The sequence below is a fragment of the Rhinolophus ferrumequinum genome, chromosome 20, assembly GCF_004115265.2.
Source record: "Rhinolophus ferrumequinum isolate MPI-CBG mRhiFer1 chromosome 20, mRhiFer1_v1.p, whole genome shotgun sequence".
Lineage (NCBI taxonomy): Eukaryota > Metazoa > Chordata > Mammalia > Chiroptera > Rhinolophidae > Rhinolophus > Rhinolophus ferrumequinum.
The window spans coordinates 42,174,685-42,193,861 of NC_046303.1; the positions used below are offsets into that span (position 1 = coordinate 42,174,685).

General features: G+C 33.1%; 1 protein-coding gene across 7 annotated transcripts in view; it reads left to right on the forward strand.

Annotated features, from left to right (window-relative positions):
• The window catches only part of CACNA2D1 (calcium voltage-gated channel auxiliary subunit alpha2delta 1), a 457,063-nt gene that overhangs the window by 263,414 nt on the left and 174,472 nt on the right, over positions 1–19,177 (forward strand). For all 7 annotated transcript variants that reach the window (XM_033088705.1, XM_033088698.1, XM_033088699.1 and 4 more), the window contains exon 5: positions 10,551–10,592. In XM_033088705.1, the coding sequence (XP_032944596.1) occupies positions 10,551–10,592 (42 nt within the window). The remainder of the gene's footprint in view (positions 1–10,550; positions 10,593–19,177) is intronic.

Genomic DNA, 19,177 nt, shown 5'->3' on the forward strand with positions numbered 1-19,177 from the left:
AAGGTGACTGCTTCTGGGGAACCAAAGCTAAGGCAGTGCTAGAAACCTGTTCTTAAAGACCTTGTCTGTAGAGGCTAAAGATACTTAATCGGGTGTTCAACAACTTTGTGCGGAAGGCAGCCTTGTTTAGCAGTAATTGACACCCAACTTTTGATGGGCCTCCCGCCAGGCATTGAGCACAAAGACGATTGAGACCTTGTCTCCCCACACAGGACTCAGCCGGGTGAACGTAGTGTGGTGTGGTAAGGACTGCGGAGAGGGGTGTAGTGGATCTCTGGATCGGGCTTTCATTCATCATTCCATACAGCAAATCAGTGAGGTAGCTACTGTTTCTCCCTGATTTGGAGAGGAAGAAAATGTCAGAAGGTGATATAAGAGGTACCTAACTTTGACTTGATGTGGGAAAGCTGGGAAAGATTTGTACAACTAGGAAAGCTTCCTGGATGCACATGAAGTGTGGAAAGGCCTTATTCCAGAGTCCCAATAGGAAGTGTGACACATTCTACTCTTCTGTAGTATTTCTTCTAAACACATCTTTTTTCTCTTCCACTGCTTTTTCTGTCTTTAAGGGGAGCCAGGTCTTCCACATATATTTCATTCTTAGCTTTGCCCTTTAGCTTTTCTTTTGCTCTTCCAACCCAACTCAGGAAATTCTCACCAGTCCTTTTCCTAATGAGAAGGAATATTCCTTATTCTGCATCGTGAGTTCTTTCTACTTGTATTGGGCTCATTGTTTAGATTTTCTAGCTTTGTTTATCTATATAAATGTATCCATTTTTGAAATTTATAAATATCTTTCTACTTTAAAAGCCTGACGTTTAAGACTATTGCCTGATAGGGACTTAAACCAAATACAATATACCAACTAAACAATGATGTATTTGCATTAGCTGGTATCCATTTTTATGTAGAATGCTGACACCTATTGTCTCAGTGGTAGGGAGTTGTGATGGAGGGGAGAAAGGGGTAGGAAATCCAATAAGCAATATAATGCTGTGATACAAGCTTAATAATTTTTTTTTTCTTCCAAATCATACATTGACTTTATTTTTAGTCAAACAGTAGTAAGTTACTACCTTGTATACCATTTCAGTAAAGGAGAGGTCTTTCTTTTTTCTTTTCTTTTTTTTTTATTAGTTTCAGGTGCACAAGGCAAAGTAATACTTAGACGTTTATCATTTATATCCCTCAAACTGTGTGAACCCCCCTACCCCATATTCAAGGAATTGCATATTCAAGAAATTCTGTAATTTTTAAATGACATAGTATATATAAATGCCTGTCCCATAATGGATACAAAATAAATGTCTTTTCCTTCTTTTCCATCCTACTTCGCCCCTTAAATCCACTGAAAGGTGAATTAAATTGGTGTAGTGATGACCAACTTAATGTTCTTTGAAGCTGATTTTGGCCAGATTAGTTTACACTTAGTCATTCATTGAACATAGTGTACCTCTTTATATTTTGTTTTAATCTGATAATTTTTTTGAAGTTCATAATGATTAATTTCGAAAGGCAATGCTAACATTACCTTGGACGAATTAACAAGATTTTAATGCTAAGACATCGTATTAGCATTAACTGTTAATAATGCTAATAATAAGCTGTTAACTTTGACCATAAGTCAAAAAAATCTGTGGGTTGTCTAAGTCAATAGGAAGAAGCAAAGAAAGTGAAATATTTTGGGGGATTAAATTTTAATGTTTTAAATGATTATACCAAAAATTTCATTGGGGTTACACATTAAAAGGAGATTAAAGCAAGTTCCCAAGAATGTCATAGATGTTCATTTCTAGACTCCATTTCCTGAGAGATTTGATGGCTAAAGATAATAACATATTTATCTTCTCATATTCTACTTTTGCTTCCCTCTTACAGTTTAAATAATATATTTATCAATATTATTTGGAGCACTCAAAAAAAAATCTTACAGGCAGAATCTTATTAAAGTTTATCAGATGAAGAAATAAATTAGTATAGTTGTTAATGATTAATAGGAATTGATCTTCTTTGAAGTTCAAGAACCAAGGAACTCTGAAATCACACTTCACTTGGAATCCCTCATTGATTTCTCATAAGTGTGAAAGTGGTCTATATTTTAAGTTATTTGAAGCTTTTTAAAAGCTATATACTTTTTTGTCTACTCTGATGCATGGTGTGTGTTTTATTATTTTTAGTCCACAATTTGCACTAATTCCCTGTAGGCCTATGATATTTATTTATTCATTTATCTGTCCATTCAATAGCAGTTCATACAACATAGAGACTGTGCTATCCTTGAATATACTCCTCATAGAATGTTGTCTCTACTCAAATGAAAATAACTTAATTTTTTCTCTCTTTTCAAATTTATTTTATGTAGAAGTAATGAACATTTCCTTTGGTGCATATTGCAAAATTTTATTTCATCGGTGCAAAAGTAATTGCTGTTTAAAAGGTTAAAAATAATTGCAAAAACCTCAATTACTTTTGCACCAACCTAATGTGATGGTATTTCCAATAGTCACCACAGCCCTATAGTATATAGCATGGGTCTGGAGTACTTGAGCATTTTTGCAGTTAGGTAATTAAACATAGTAAAGACACCTGGGTCTGTCATCATTTCCTGTGACCACTTCTCTTAGGTGGCTTTGACTATTGATTGGTTAACGTGCTGGGCCAGTTTTTAAGTAATATTTCAATTTACCATAATGGCAACTTGAAAAACAACAAAACAAAACAAAAAAACAACCTCTTATACTATTACAAGTATATAATTGGCAGTTACCTGATGAATGAATGAATGTAAAATCGTGTCTGCTAACAGTAACAGAAGTAAGCTTAAAAAAGGCCAGAATTATTTTCTGGTTTTGTTCTCCCAGTATGCTAAATAATTTAGTATTAAATTAAATTTTAAAACAGATAAAATGAATAAATATGTCCCAATGATTATTAGACATCCCCTTTATTCTTAGGTGAACTATGTAGAATACATAAGGAATTTACAGTCTCCAAGAAGCAGATCATTCCTGCATTTATAACAGCAGTATCTACATGGGACAAACAAGTACTTGAATAGAGATAACACCTGTGTTAGACTCAGCTTAACTATTAAAGTCTTAACTTTCAAATATGCAAAATTGAGATTGATAATATCTTATCCACTGTTTATTTTTACAATCAATTTCTCAAAAAAGCACATGTATTTAAATTTCTAGCACAGAGCTTGGCATGTGTATAAAGCTCAATATATATGCATTCTTATGAATGAATTCTGGGAGTTCAGAGAAGAAATAGATTATGTGCATTTTCCCATTAAAATCCATAGATAATTGAATATCTTAGCAATAGTATTTCACTTTCATTTTATTTAATAGAAACTGTGACATTCAAGCATATAATCAAAATTTATACAGTTATTGCATTTTTTATTATGCAACTAATTTCTGAAGTCTAGTGAGGAATTGATATAAAGAAATTAATAGAAATCATCTTTTAAAACATATTTACTTGCCAATACTATACTATTCACAAAATATTAAGTTGGCAGTAAGGGATTTTTGATCTTTAGTTCATTAAAGAAATATTAGAAAAATATTAAAATGTTTTTTTCTTTACATATGAACTAAGGAAATTTTGATCTTGTGGCTTCTTTGATTTAGTTTTTTTTTTTAGTCCGCTGGAATTTTAAATTTTGGACCAAAAAAAAAAAGTTTCATGCCAGAACACATCTACATTTTTATTCCACAAATCTTTTTTTGCAAACCACCTGAATGTGATTAAAGAAAAGATGGACACAGGGTGGGGGAAGGGATGATGAAGGAATGGGAACTTAAAGGATGTATGAAATATCGAGAAGACAGGAGAATGAATTCTAGAATATGTACGTTCTCATAATACTACCAACAGAAATAAAGTTCAAGCAAGTACTATTGACTGTTAATAACAGGAAATGAGAGAAACATTGTAGAGACTGTGGTATTTAGATTAGTATATCAGTTGTAAAAGTTAGAAACCACATTCTAAATAGCTTAAGAAAAAATAATAGATTATTGGTCCTATAACTAAGAAATCAGCAAATGCAGGTAGCCTCGGGCACGTCAGGATTCAGGATTTAAGCCGCTCAGCTCTCACTACCATAACTCCAGGAAAATTGAATATTTCTGGAAAAGGAATAGGGAAATGAGATACTAGTATTGGATAGATTTAGGCACCTGTTAATTTCTGTGGTCAGAGAAGTGGGATGGTATGATTTGCCAGCCAAATAGAATCACATGAGTTGAAGAGTTTTCCAATGACAGTAGATTTCTGAACAGAAGCTGATTTACTCTGTGTGAGGGTTACTTGTGTAATTTTCTCTATTAAGATTCCACAGTTTGGGTGTTGGGATGGATAGCAAACTTTTGGTTTAACATAAGGTTGGGGTTTTTCTAGGCAGGAGTGAAAGAGGACTGATGGGTAAGAAGAGGTGGGACAGGAAAGATGTGCTTAGAATCTCAGAGAAGTTTGGAGCACAGCAGCACTATTAGTGGACAGGATGCATATAGAACCATCATTTCATTACCATTTTCATTAGACTTTCTTATAAATTACCTCATCTAATTTATCTGATTAAAATTAATGACAGCAACTAGTAATTCCATTTCTTTTCCACTCTGCTACATAGTCTCTTTGAAGAAATGACTTTAAATGAATCATATAGACTCACAGCATACTAATTGATCTAAGAAAATAAAATTATAATAATTTACTTCAATTCATATGTAAGTACTAGATAAAGCTAATAGATAAATTCTATGGACATTCCTGATTTTTCTTTTTCAATATATGAAATAATAGTTGATAACATATATATCACTAGGTTTCCCCGAAAATAAGACCAGGTCTTATATTGATTTTTCCTCCAAAAGACACATTAGGACTTATGTTCAGGGGATGTCATCTTGAAAAATCACGCTAGGGCTTATTTTCCGGTTAGGTTTTATTTTCAGGGAAACAACAGTATGTGCCAGGCACTGTGCTAAACACTTCCTGTCAGTTTTCTTATTTATTATCTCTTGTCACATAATATGAATGTGGGTTATCACATGTCTTTAGTCCAACAGTCTGGTAACATTGATCTCCTGAGGGACTTGTGCCCATCTTTACTTTGTCTTTTTATCTTCATAAACAATTGGCTCATACATTCCAACCTCACACAAATATAATGGCATACAAATACAGTTTTCCAAGGACCACTGTCATTAATTTACTACTTCAGCTACTTTTAGCTTTCTTTGGAAACATTTGCTCACATTCACATTCTCTGCCCCCTCCCCCTCTGCATGTACACACAACCACACACAACCACACACAACCACACACACACACACACACACACACACACACACACACACACATACAACCACACGCAAGCGTTCTGAAGTACTTTTACTCATAGTGCTGGTTGTCTCATCCCAGGTACCACGGTTGACTTGGGCACAGTCATTATCACTGGTGTGTATGGTTACCAGGTTAAATTGCTACAAAGATATACTCATCTCACAATTTGAGTGATACATGACTTGAGCCAGACAACAGGGACCTTTCTTGGCAGGAATCATCCACAGGACTCATTTATAATGAACAGCGTCCTTAATGTTCATCCGATTGACTTCATATTTGGTACTAAATATTGATAAAAATGACAATAAGAATGAAATTCAAAACAAATCTTCAGCAGACAATACAGTTGCCTGAAATTTGTCAGGCTGTAGATCATCATGGAGAGCCAAGGGTACAGCCAAGAAAAGAGAATTAATAAGTTGGATGGGAAGTTAATCTCTATTTGAATTTTGAATGTATCATATATTTCAGATGTTGGCTATAAAATCCTAATTTTCAGTTCCAATATTTAAATCTTTTCCCTGGTAACATCTTATTTCCATGAGGAAGTTCTATACTTGTGCTTCAAATTTTTAACATCAACTATTTATCAGAGGCCAACTTTTATAGGAAAGTGGCATTCAAGGGACTGTCACTCACAGTATACATTTTTAAGATGGAATGGTCTATTTTACCCTGATTTAATTTTTGACTCCCAGTACGCGCTGAGAAACTAAAGTAATTTATCTCTGAACTTGCTAAGGGATGTTTTGAATTTCAGTAAGCAGCAGTATTATGTTAGCATGCACTATTTGAGTAAATTTGTTTGAAGGAGATAATAAATAACTAAACAACTTGGTTAAAATCAGAAATGAAACAATTTGTTCTTGTCATCTGGTGGTGCTTAAATTATGACAAATAGCTCTCTAAAGGTTTAACTAATCTGTGCATCTAGTTTGAAGCTGTTCCTGACTTTATCCTAGCATATGGCACATAATGCACTGAAATCCACCGAAAACCTCTGTATTTGAGTGCAAAAGACTTTCCAAGATAATGTTGTTTGATAATTTGCATAAAAACATTTAGCCAGAAGAATGATAAACAAGATAACTCCATTCTATAATATATACCTGTGTTAATTAGTTTACCCCATAGTTTCAAAGTATTAAAAAATACTGCTATAACTATATACTTTCTGGAGGAGAAACTGAGGAAATTTTGAGTAATAGAATAGGTAAATGATTAAGAAACACACATACACATTTGCAAACACACTTGCTTGAACTAATCAAAAAAGGGAGAATTTCACAACTATCAGAATTTCTCAATTTTCACCTATTTTGCAACCTGGAACAGCTTTCGTTCATGTGCTCGTGCCATTCAAGGATAATAAGAGAAATTCTTCATGTTTAGCTGATCAGATCTGTTGTCTTCGCTGCCTCAAGTTCTTGCCACGTGTGAATTGGGAGGTGAGAACTTGCTTCCTATGGTCAGGGTGTAGATAGTCTTCATCTTTGTTTCTCCAACACTTAGCACAGACTGAAGTCGCCCAAACTGTTGTAGAACGAGTGGTGTCTGTCTCCCTCTATTGGTCATAAGACCCCAAAATCTCCACAGGGAAAAGGGAGAAGGAATTCAGCTGGTACCTTCACTTCGTCACTTCTACCCACTTCAGGCCATTTAACTGTCTTTATACAATCAATCTCCTAATTTTCTTTTAGCAAAGAATTTATTTTAACCAAAATTCATCCATATAGAAACATCAGAACATAGAAGTTGAGCTGATTCAGTGTGAATTGTTCTTTATTCTGGAAACATGTTTTATCCCAATCCCATTAAGATTGGTTCTGGATATATTTTGGTGATTCAGTGAATTGAGTCATTTGATTTTAGACTGATTCAGTTTAACAAAGCTACACACGACTTAATGTATATTCTTATATAGCAGAGCTAACGTATATTTTTATAAAGCACTGTAGATAGCTATGATTGAATATGATAGACAAAAGAATTACGATTTCACCAAATTACGGTTTTTCTCAAGCTTACATTGAAAATTATTTCTGAGCCAATAGTTCTGAAACTATCTAACTAAAAGTCACATCAAAGCAGATCACTGCAATTTTGCTTAGGAAAATATGATGAATTGAGACTGGAAAAATATTTTTATATAAATTCAATACCCCACAAATGTTTGCCATTTATTTTAGCGTCACACTGCCACGTACATGGACTGGGTTGACAGATTAAATGCACGATTACAATTTCCTCAAATCCTGATGACTTACGTAGATTTATTCTTACTAAAATTGATCAATTGAGCTTTTCTGTTAGGTGAACTTAGGGAATAATCAAATGTACATGCTACCAATGCAAATTTTGAGTTTCAAGAAAAGAAAGAGTAATTATAAAAATGAGATTAAAAGATGTTCCTAAGCCAAAAGCAACACCACATTTACTGGGGAAGAAATTTTGCTGGAGGGCGATGGATGTAATCAGTTGTACATTACTGGTCTATTTTCTTATTAAAATATGACATCCTGTCTAAGCACAAGTATTTGATTAAATGCTTCATAGTTTTGTTGGTTTTCTACAAAAGTCACACTTTGGTTTTCCTTTGCATTTATATTTTGATCATGTAAGAAATGAACATTGTATATAAATAAAAAGAACTTTTTAAAAGTAGAAATATAAAATACCCAGTTACAAGGAGTATGGATGTTTGACATGAAGCATTATTTTATGACTAATGTATTTTTTTTAGTTTACTTAAAAGAAAAATGCTGGTTTTTGGGATTATATGTATTTCAAAGTCCAGAAAGTCATGTGCCAATGTGCAAATTTTAAATAAACCCTGCAATATACATTTTCAATACAGTTTTAGAAGCAATATAGAGATTCTAAACTAAAAGGTAAATAATAGGGTTTTGTATAAAATATAGTACAATAACAAAGAGAAAACATTTTGAAATTCTTACATAAAGTTAGAATTTCTACATTTTAATTTAAATTTTCAGCACAGTTTATCTTAATAGAATCAAAATACTTAGTTTGAGTTACAACTAGCATTTCTTTATCATACTTTACCCTCTTCTAGCATTGTATGTGTTGCTCTTAATCTTAGCTTTAATAAATAATCTTCATTTGTTGTATGTGACCATATGTGACACATAGGAAAAAAGTTGACTAATCAGTTAAGCCCATTAGCTCAAGCACTATGCACCAAGTGTCATCCTAGATACTTGAGTGGTTTTATATAACTGATCTGTATCCATTATTTTACCTAAAGTATAGGGGTAGATATGTTTACCTTATTTTGTGTATCCCTTGGCACAGCAGTATGTACATACAGGTATTTAATGAATGTTAAAAATCATGATGCTGAACCCTTGGAAATTTAATGTAGTTTCATCTTGTTTTCAACACGTTTCAATTCTATAAATATGTATAAACAAGCAGTTAGCCGAAATGAAGTCTAAAATGAAGATAAACTTATTCAGTGTTTTAACTGTTGGTGGAATCCACATTCTAAATTGAAAATTGTCTGCTAAGTATAAATTACAGGGTTGCATGAGGGATCAATAAACTAGTAATTAGATTTGGGTCTCAGGTGGAGTCAAAAGACTATCTTGCTTTGTGTATATGACGAGTTTTGATTTTGTATTTTAACTTTGTTGCAAAACTAACACTATAAGAAATGTTTCAGGAATTAGAACTTAAATGCGTGTTACAATTCTCTAGCTACTTCATTCTTTTAAAAATCATTAAATTGTAATTCTAAAACTTTTATTGACTCTATATGAAATAAATTCAAACTCATGGGTTTCATTCAGTGTTATGAATCCGTATGTTCTTATATTTATCTATACAGTTTCTGGTTTGGTTCTTTGGTCTTCAGAGAGACCTATGTTTTATAGATCTTCAGTCTCACAGTATGTTTCTCAAATCAAAAAAGGAGGCAGGTTCTGTGGCACATAAATCTGGGAAACAAAACAAGAAATATATTCCTTGTGGAGATTGATAATACACATTCATACACTGAGGCTCTGGGAAGTCCTGCTGAAAATAGACAATTTTAACTTTATGGTTTATTCTGAAGTCATAACCTATGTTTGGCCCATGGTTATTACATCTTGAAGAATAGTGATTTTTTGGGGGGGAGGGATATACTTTAAGAAGCATTAATCAAGTCTATTTTTCCTAAGTAATTTCCTTTATTTACTTACTTTTTTGGTGTATTGTGTTTTCTTTTAATACAATTTTAGAGTATCCCTATTTGTAAATAATTAAGAGGCTCAGAAAACACATTTTTATATAGTGTTCATGTTACTATTGAAGACATACGGAAGTTGAACTATATTTTCAATTACTTCAGGAGAAGAAAGGAAAAAGCAATCAGTATAAGTGGAATATTTTTATGTTCCATAGATCTATCCTCAAAGACACAAAGAAAATGAATTTTAAATTCCTTGAAAATCATTTTATTCAATCTTTCTATTCCATTGTCCCTCTATAGCACAATTTATGTCCATAATGTGTATTTATGGCATATTTCAGCAACATTGATGGCTAGCAAAAATGTCCTTGTACATTTATTCTTGAAGAGCCAACACTCATTCACCACTTTAATAAAACATGAGAATATTCCTGTGTTAGATTATCTGATTTTTTTTGCTATTTACGTTTAGTTATTCTTAATTCCTTATCTAAATCTCATGAGGAAATTTCTGCCAATATTTGTACAGATACAGCTTTCTTCAAGAATAGTTTTTAACACCGATATATATTTTTTAAAAGTCATCGTTTCAGAAAATATTAATAAGCCATTTATCTTAGATTTTTCTTGAATATCTTGTTTATCATTTCATGGTTTAGAGGTGTGTGTGTGTGTGTGTGTGTGTGTATAATTTATTAGCTTTATGAATTTTTAAATTTTTTTCTTGACAAATTGTTCTCAGATTTATACTGAGATCTTTCTCCTCATTGCAAGTTATACTTTTCAAATATTACTAATACAGTGTTTTAATATGTTCTTGCAAAATGTTGGCTAATCTTTGTGGATCTTTGTGGAATATATTGTGAAAGAAATGAAATGTTATGAGGGGTTTATTATTTAAAATATGAATAAAATGTATTCATGTTTCATCCAGTATATTTTTATGTTTTTCCTTAAATCGATAAAGCATTCTTCTTTTCTCTTTTTATAGAGCAATGAAGTTGTCTACTACAATGCTAAAGATGATCTGGATGTGAGTATTAAATGTTTGACATAAATTCCCAGTTCATTATCCTCGGATGATTGCTTTTACAGAACAAGCTGACCTAGTAGGGTTAGTATTCCAGAAAATATTTCATAGCATAAGACGAATACTAGCTAGACACAACAAGACGATGATGAATTTTAGTGTTTCTGTAATTTTTAACAAGTTGGTTTTAATTAAAGTTTATTGGGGTGACGGTTGTTAGCAAAGTTACGTAGATTTAAGGTGTACAGTTCTATAATACATCATCTGTATATCACATTGAGCATTCACCACTTATTACTGGCATCTTCCTAAGTAGAAATGCCCTGTGTTTCCCTGGATCTGAACTCCCTCTGTATCGTGTCCAGACCTCAGCCCATGCGCTGACTTCAGCACTCTGTCAGTGTTGTTGAAGACAGAGATGGGATCCCATCCATCTCTGTATCCTGGCTTCTACCACCAGGGTCACTAGGCGTGTCTCCTCTGGCCTAAACCACACACACCAGGGGGAACCACTCATTTCTGCTATGATATGAATGATGTCCTAGAAGCTGTGCAACAACCGGCCCTGCCTGTTCAATCTCTGAAGCATAGTAGGTGCTTACTATGCCTTTTAAAATGACTGCCTCTCATGTACATATTCAAATGGCTTTTCTTTTTTCTTTTTCTTTTCTTTTTTAGATTTTATTGGGGAAGGGGAACAGGATTTTATTGGGGAACAGTGTGTACTTCCAGGACTTTTTTCCAAGACAAGTTGTTGTCCTTTCGATCTTAGTTGTGGAGGGTGCCGTTCAGCTCCAGGTCCAGTTGCCGTTGCTAGTTGCAAGGGGCACAGCCCACCATCCCTTGCGGAAGTCGAGGAATTGAACTGGCAGCCGGGTGGTTGAGAGCCTGCGCTCCAACCAACTGAGCCATCCAGGAGCTCAGCGGCAGCTCAGCCCAAGGTGCCGTGTTCAATCTTAGTTGCAGGGGGTGCTGCCCACCATCTCTTGCGGGAGTCTAGGAATCGAACTGGCATCCTTGTGGTTGAGAGCCCACTGGCCCACGTGGGAATCGAACTGGCAGCCTTCGGGGTTAGGAGCATGGAGCTCTAACCGCCTGAGCCACCAGGCCGGCCCCTCAAATGGCTTTAGAACATGGATTATTTTAGCACGAATAAATTACTTCTACTATCACCACATCTGGACAAATTAGGGAGACATTTTTATTGCTTAGTTATTGTGGAAAATTTTTTCAAAATTATAAAATAAAATTTACACATAACTTGTTTTAAATTCTCCTATTTGATTTTTTTTTTTAATCAGGAAACAAAACTATTTACACACACTTATTTATTTATCCAAACATTTTTTGAGGGCCTCCTATATTTTAAGTATTCTTCTAAAAGCTTGGGATATATCTGTGAACACGTCTAACCAATATGCTATAATTATTGTTGGTTATACATTTTTGTCTGAATCAAAAAATATACATTCCTATATTATTATATTGAATTTTCTTCCACCTATATACAGGAAAAGTGAAAAAAGTACATAAAAACAAGTGGAGCTGGTTTTCAATAAATAAAATACATAAATAAATAAATAAATAAATAAATAAATAAATAAATAGAATTTGCTTGAAATGCCGCCAAATACCTTCCCAAATACCACCCAAATACCACCACCACCCTGACCACGACCACGACCACGACCACAACTACTACTACTACTACTATTAGTACTACTGTCACTACTACTACTATTACTGAATACCATGGTTTATTAAAGAACTAGGATTGTGTTAAAAAGTATTTTTTTCTCGACAAAGGTGTTTTGCTAGTGCTAACTATTCTCTTAAATGATAAGTATATATACCATTTTAATGATGTAGGAGGCTTATTAACAGCTGACACTAGATATTTTAAGTTCATTGATTGGTTTCAGAATTAGTATTATTTTTAGAAAGACGTTCTTTAGTTCAACTAGATTAGTATTTGATATTTGAAAATTATATGGTGATTTAAAAATATATGCCAAATCTTCATCAACCTTCTTGGTGGTACACCAGTTGAAATTTTTATTAACCATTTGGTTTGTAGAAATATAACAATGATTTTATAATAAATAAGGTGGATGGATTAACATGCTATGGTCTAAACATCTAATCGAGTGTTGCCTAAAGATGATGATACCAATTTTGCATATATATATGTATTTTCTCTAAACTAAATAAATTATATGTTTAATGTGAAGTAAAGCAGTTTTATTTAAGTCAGGTTTGTTTATTAATTAGAAGGTTATCATTTATTTTGCATAGAAACAGACAGTATTCTTTAAGATTTTTACAGTTATATACCCTAATGTAAATGTGACTTTTTAGTGAGTATCACCTCACTCTCAGTCATTATAGTGCAAAGTTAGCTTATACAAGTATGTCCATTATAAGTGGAAAAGTACACACGGGTTATGTACTTGTAACACTTGAGTTATATTTAATATTATGGTTACATGATTTGCCTACACAGACATTTATTTATATACTCAAATAAAACTCTATAATACAGAAATGAATTAATATAAGTGAACTTGAACTTGCCCTGTTTTTTGCCTTCTCCCATCCAAAAAAGTCTACAGCGTTACTGTGGGTTATAATTATGCCTTTAAAGAGGATGCATTCTCTTTGTTAGGCCCTGAGTTGAGCTCTAGCAAATTAAATAAAAATCATATAAAGAGCAAAATAGTAACTTTTAAATTTAAAACTTAAAAATGATGGTCATCATTTAGATAAATTATTTCCATTTTTTATATGTAAATAATAACAGTGTCAGAATAATTGAGAAAGAGTATTGTGTACTGGAAAGAGCATTTGACTAGGAATTAGAGACTTCGATTCATGCCCCACCTTAAGCCCTAAAATTGTAGTTGTGGATAGGGCATTAAAACTTATTTAAATTCAAACTGTTTTTCTCTCATTTAAGACAAGCTGCGGTTGACTAGGTGATCAGGGAATTTCATTCCAGTTCTGCGTATTCTTAGAATACTGCTAGGTAGTCAAGTTTTCTAGAATCAGACTATTTCATGTAAAATTTTTGAGAATCTGTAAAAAACAAAACAAAACAAAAACCTGTAAAATAATTTGTTTTATACTTTGTTAAAATTTTGTATTGGGGAAAGTCAAAGATACAGTAATACTATTGCTCTTGTAAGCCTTTAGACATTGAATAAAAATGAGCCATGTTTTATGATTTGTATATTGGTTTGACTGTTTCAGAGAGACCTAAAGTAAAAGTGGTAAAAACAGGACACAAGTTTATTCCTCTTGTGTGTCATTCTGGAGACAAGGTCTAAGATGGTAGCTGTCAATCATCCAGGCCCCAGGGTTGTTCTCTCATGTTTTCTGCTCTCCTTAATATAGTTGTGCCATGTTGTGGTCCAAGATGGGTGCTCCAATATCCACAATGATTGTTGCATGCTAGATAACAGGAAGGAAGTTTCAAATGGCAATGGAGGGCTTGCCATTTGCCTCTAAGGGCATGTTCTGGAAATTACTTCTGTCTGCACCCATGGTCCACAGCATAGTGACTCGTCTTGCCTGGTTGCACTAGGATGTGGAATATAATTTTCTCTTCCTCTTCACCCCGATAGACAGGTACTCAAATAAAAATACAAGGTTCTTTACTAAAGAAAGAATAGTGAGAATACTAATTGGGAGATCGTTTCTGCAAATACCTTCATATTGCTCTTCTTGACATAGGAAAGTTAATGTCCCAACTGTACCCACATATCTGAGTGATTTCTATCATTTAAATATAGTCAAATTCTTCAACTTGTAACAGAAAAAAGTTATCTTTTCAAATGATTAAAAAATTATGTGCTGTATTGAGTATTTTTTTTAGTCTTTCCTTAAGGTATGTGTTTTGATCATTACAATCATATTGTTTTCTGCAATAGAAATTTTTACTGTTTTACAGTGAAAGAAAGTTAAGACATAACTAAATGTGGCACTTTGATATTCTACTTTAGGGTTTTCAGTGGTTACACATTTTTTGGAGATTGCGACTTATCTGATGAAGTTGGACTTCTATAGATGATGAAATATATTCACCCTTACCCAAAGCTTTGCAATATAGTTGGATTTAATTGGTTGCTATACTCTCAACTTTATACATGTAGTGTTTCATGTTTTATATATCAAATGTTCACAAATCACAATGCATGTTGTTATTCTGATGTGAATTGGCTTACCATCACTGTCGTTTGTTGTGACTTTTCTGTATAACAGTTTAGTTGTATATTTTCTCAAATTCCACAATGTCAAATCCATGATTAAAAACTGATGAATGGAGATGTTATGTAATGTGCCTTTATCATCTCATCTAATAGCTAATGAACAAAGAACTAAATATTGAATCAACACTGTCAATAAAATTTGTCCTCATATGTTTGAATGGTGATATCAATATCTGAGATCTCAAGAAAGTTTCTATTTTAAATATTAGGCCTCTTGAAGAAGACAAAAATATTGTAAATCCCGAGTCTATGGTTATCATTTTTAACTGTTTCCCCAGTTCTGCATTAGTAGATGATTTGTTTATCTATGACTGTTCCTAGTGGAATAGTAGTCATTTTCTCTATTTCGCAACCCCATTACAGCAGTATTTTCTTTCTATCTCCATAACTATCATATATGTTTACACATTATTTTTAGATATTTATTTAAGATCTATTGAAATGGTCTTTTATGTGTCTAAATTTTTATATAGATTTAATAATATGCATTATTAATATATAAACATTCCTAAACATTATATTCATAGTTCCTATTTCATTGTCAAGATTTTCAAATCAGTTATTATTACCTTGGTTTGGTACTTAAGACCCTGGAGAAACTTTACTGTTTTTTGTTTTTTTGTTTTCTAAGCCAACATGACTTTTGTGATGAAATGGCAGTGTATTCTTGGAGACGCAACCAATCTCTACAAATTATTTCCTTGGGTCCCTTCTCTAGAGTTCCTGGAGGGCAGTTCTTTTTTGTACTCACAGCACCTGACATAGCTTTTATGGAAACTAGCACACTGTAATCACTCAAAAAGATTTTTTTTCCCCCAATAAGTCAATGAATCTAAGTTAAAATAGAAGTTTCATTTTACACAAATATGAAATAGTATAAAATATCAAAGTCATAATTATACACCCTCCATTTCTGTTCTCCATACTTTGTCTCATTTTTAAAGAGGACCTTTTGTGCCCCCTGCCCCCAATCTCAAGCCAGACCCGTGTGAGTCTCTGTAATCTGGAAGACTGGTATTGACATACACGCCCTAAAGAAAACACTTGCCCCTGTCAAATGCCTACTGTTGACCAGAAATCATATCTTTACCATTCTCTGCCCCTTATTTACAAATTTGACAATAGCAAAAAAAAAAAAAAAAAGAATGCTTTGAAAGGAATCTTTACCATCTGACTATTTCCCAACCCTGAGACTAAATAATCCTAATCCTAAAGAAAGATTGCATAGGTCTTTTTTCATTTAAAACTAATAAAATAGGTCAGCCAGTTAGTTCAGCTGGTTAAATCACAGTGCTTTTAACAAGGTTGCTGGTTCGATCCCTACATAGGCCACTGTGAGCTGCGCCCTCCACAACTAGATTGAAACAACTACTTGACTTGGAGCTGATGGGTCCTGGAAAAACACTTAAAATAAATAAAAAGTTAAAAAAAAAAAAACCCTAATAAAATAGAAACTAGTAAGTGAAGGAATCCATTCAGTACAATAGAAATACTGTGGTATCAAAGACACAGAGGAACTTTTTCCTCTGAAATTGTATCACCTCATGTACTTCAGGAAAGAGAAAAACAGCCTTAAATGTATGCTTAGTGTCTGTAAAGAAAAAGCCAGAGATCAGTGACAAATTGACAGAAATAAAATCATCAAAACCAAAACCACTAAAACTAAATTGCCATTGGAAGAAAGAAAGACTTTGACAATGCAAATTATTCATCGATGATACAAAAAGGGAGAAGGAAATACTCCCAAAATTACAAAAAGGTTAAAAAAAAAAAAAAGACAGGAGAAAAAGTAACACATATGGAGGACAAAATACTGAGATGTAAACCATAAGTCACGTGTTACCAAAGATCAAGTCAAAGCATATGAATTACAGATAATAATCAAAGTTTTCATGTCTTTGAAGAAAACATGTCTTCAAAGAAATCTATAAGTTAACTGTAGATTGGGAAGACCTATAGAGTTTCTTTCAGGCAAATATTTTTAAAAGTCAAGAACATTTATACCAAAACTTGCTCAAGAATAACCAAGAAGAGATTTGTAGTAGGCAGCTGACTATTCAGTTTGGCCTAAAATAGTTTTATGTTTAGCTTAGGAGTGGACTTTGAAAACAAGTGGCTGAAATTTCCCCAGCAAGTGTGAAGCTACATGTATAGCAAGGCCAGATTTAACTACAGATAAATTTCAGTATGCTGATACAATGTTAAAAACAAATGAGTTTGATTCAATGTATCACATTGGATGTGATACATTCTCCAGCTTGCCACAGTTCCACCACTCCCTATTGTCTTACGCTTGGCCTACTTCGTACATTTACACAATATAAAGTAAAAATAATTCCTTGAGATAGTACAGGATAAAATCTTCAGAACACCAATATTTAAGGAAAGGTGAGGGCAGAGGTGGGGAGTGTAGAATACAAGCAGCTGGAGATGAAGACAGAATAGCTTTCGTAATAGAAGTAAATTATACAAAAAAGGCCATAAATTTAGCACATGTTGGATTCAGGATTAAATCTGCAATCTCCTGATTTCTATTATTCTTCCATCCATAGTATGCTGGTCTATCACCAAGTTAAGATTTGGATATGAAAAATGATATATTTAAGTTTAATCTATTGATTTTGTTCATTTTAATGATGACATATGACCTGAGTTAAAGATCAAAAAGTATTTAAAAATGATCAATTTTTCCTCTGGAATGTAACCTTTCTACTAGCTGCATCTGAATTAATTTGTGGAGAGCTATCAGGCTGTATATTTTTCAAGGACTTTGTTATAAAACAATTCCTTAGGGGCATTTTCTATCTATGCTACTCTGTTTAGATCAATGCTATTTATATTCACCTGGCAGGTATAAAAATAAATACTTTGTGAGAGACAGATTTAGCTAAAGCAGTGGCTGAAATAAGGGGTAGAATTAATGTCCCTTAGGATTGTGTAATATGAAAAAAATTATGACTGGTGTCTTTTAAACAAGTTTTCCCCTTGAAACTTAAAAAAATGTAAGTGTAACTGGGCTTTTATTTGGTGAGCCCCAATTCTCAGGGAAGGGTGGAAGGCACATAGCCTTACTAGGAATATAAGTTGAGTACCCTGTCCCTGTGTCCACCGTGCTTTTTAACGTTGACATAATCTCTCTTCTAATTGTAGGTGATAGCCTACAATTTTTCCATCCAACTACTAAGTATTCAAAAACCAATCCAAATACCATCTCCTCAAGAAGTTTGGTTTTCCTAGGTAGCAAATAGCATTTCCTTCCTCTGGGTGTTCGTAAGGTGGTATATTATATACTATATATATATATATATATATATATATATATATATATATATATATATATATATATATTATACCACGTAAGGTGGTATAATACCTTACGTTATAATATTTGTGGACAGGGATAATATTGTTTATTAAATATTTAGCAACTTGAGGTAAGGATCATATTCACTTTCTCTCCTTAATGGTTTAAAATCATTGTTGCGATGATGCTTGTTAAATTGGGTAGGTTTTTGTGTTTCAGTACCCGTACTACTTACATAGCATTTGTGGAGACCTGTTTACTTTTTAAAGTGGTGATCTATTTACAAAATATACAGGAAACCGCTTGCAAGACTGGTGGAAATGAAAAAACTGGTTTTGTTTCAAGATTGGGTGGAAACAGAATTAAGAGAGGAATGGCAAATCTGGCTTTGACTATGGAGTGTATTTGAATTAATTTTTAATATAAACAATTTGTGTCCTTTTGTTCGTGTAAAGGTGCAGAAGAGGGGAGTGACAGACGGCATTGTTTACGCACCTCTCATCTGCTCCTTCCTCTTATTATTATATCACTCCATCAAATTAAATTCTGTCTGATTCGACATATAATTAAAATACATAATAGTTGTTGAATTTTATTTCCAAAGAGGCCACAACATTAAAATGTGTGTAATGTTTTAATGTAATTTTTAAACATCTTTTTACTTTTTATAAGGAACCATATTTTCAATATATAGTAGAGAGAAGAGTATAATGAGTTTCCATAATTGCTTCATCTGTTATTTGCTTAAATATTTTAGATAAATTAAGATACGACATTTCACTCCTAAATATATCGATATGCATCTCTATTATTTTCCTAAATAGTGACAAGGCATACACGTATAATCACTGTTATATTATCACTGTAATACATTGTTATATAGAAGAGGTCGCACAGTGTGATAGTTAAAAGATTGTACTCTGGAGTGCCTCTGCCTGAATTTGAATCCCAGCTCTGCCATTTATCAGCTGGATGATATTGGCAAAGTCACAGCATGTGTTTTTCCATTTTTGGCC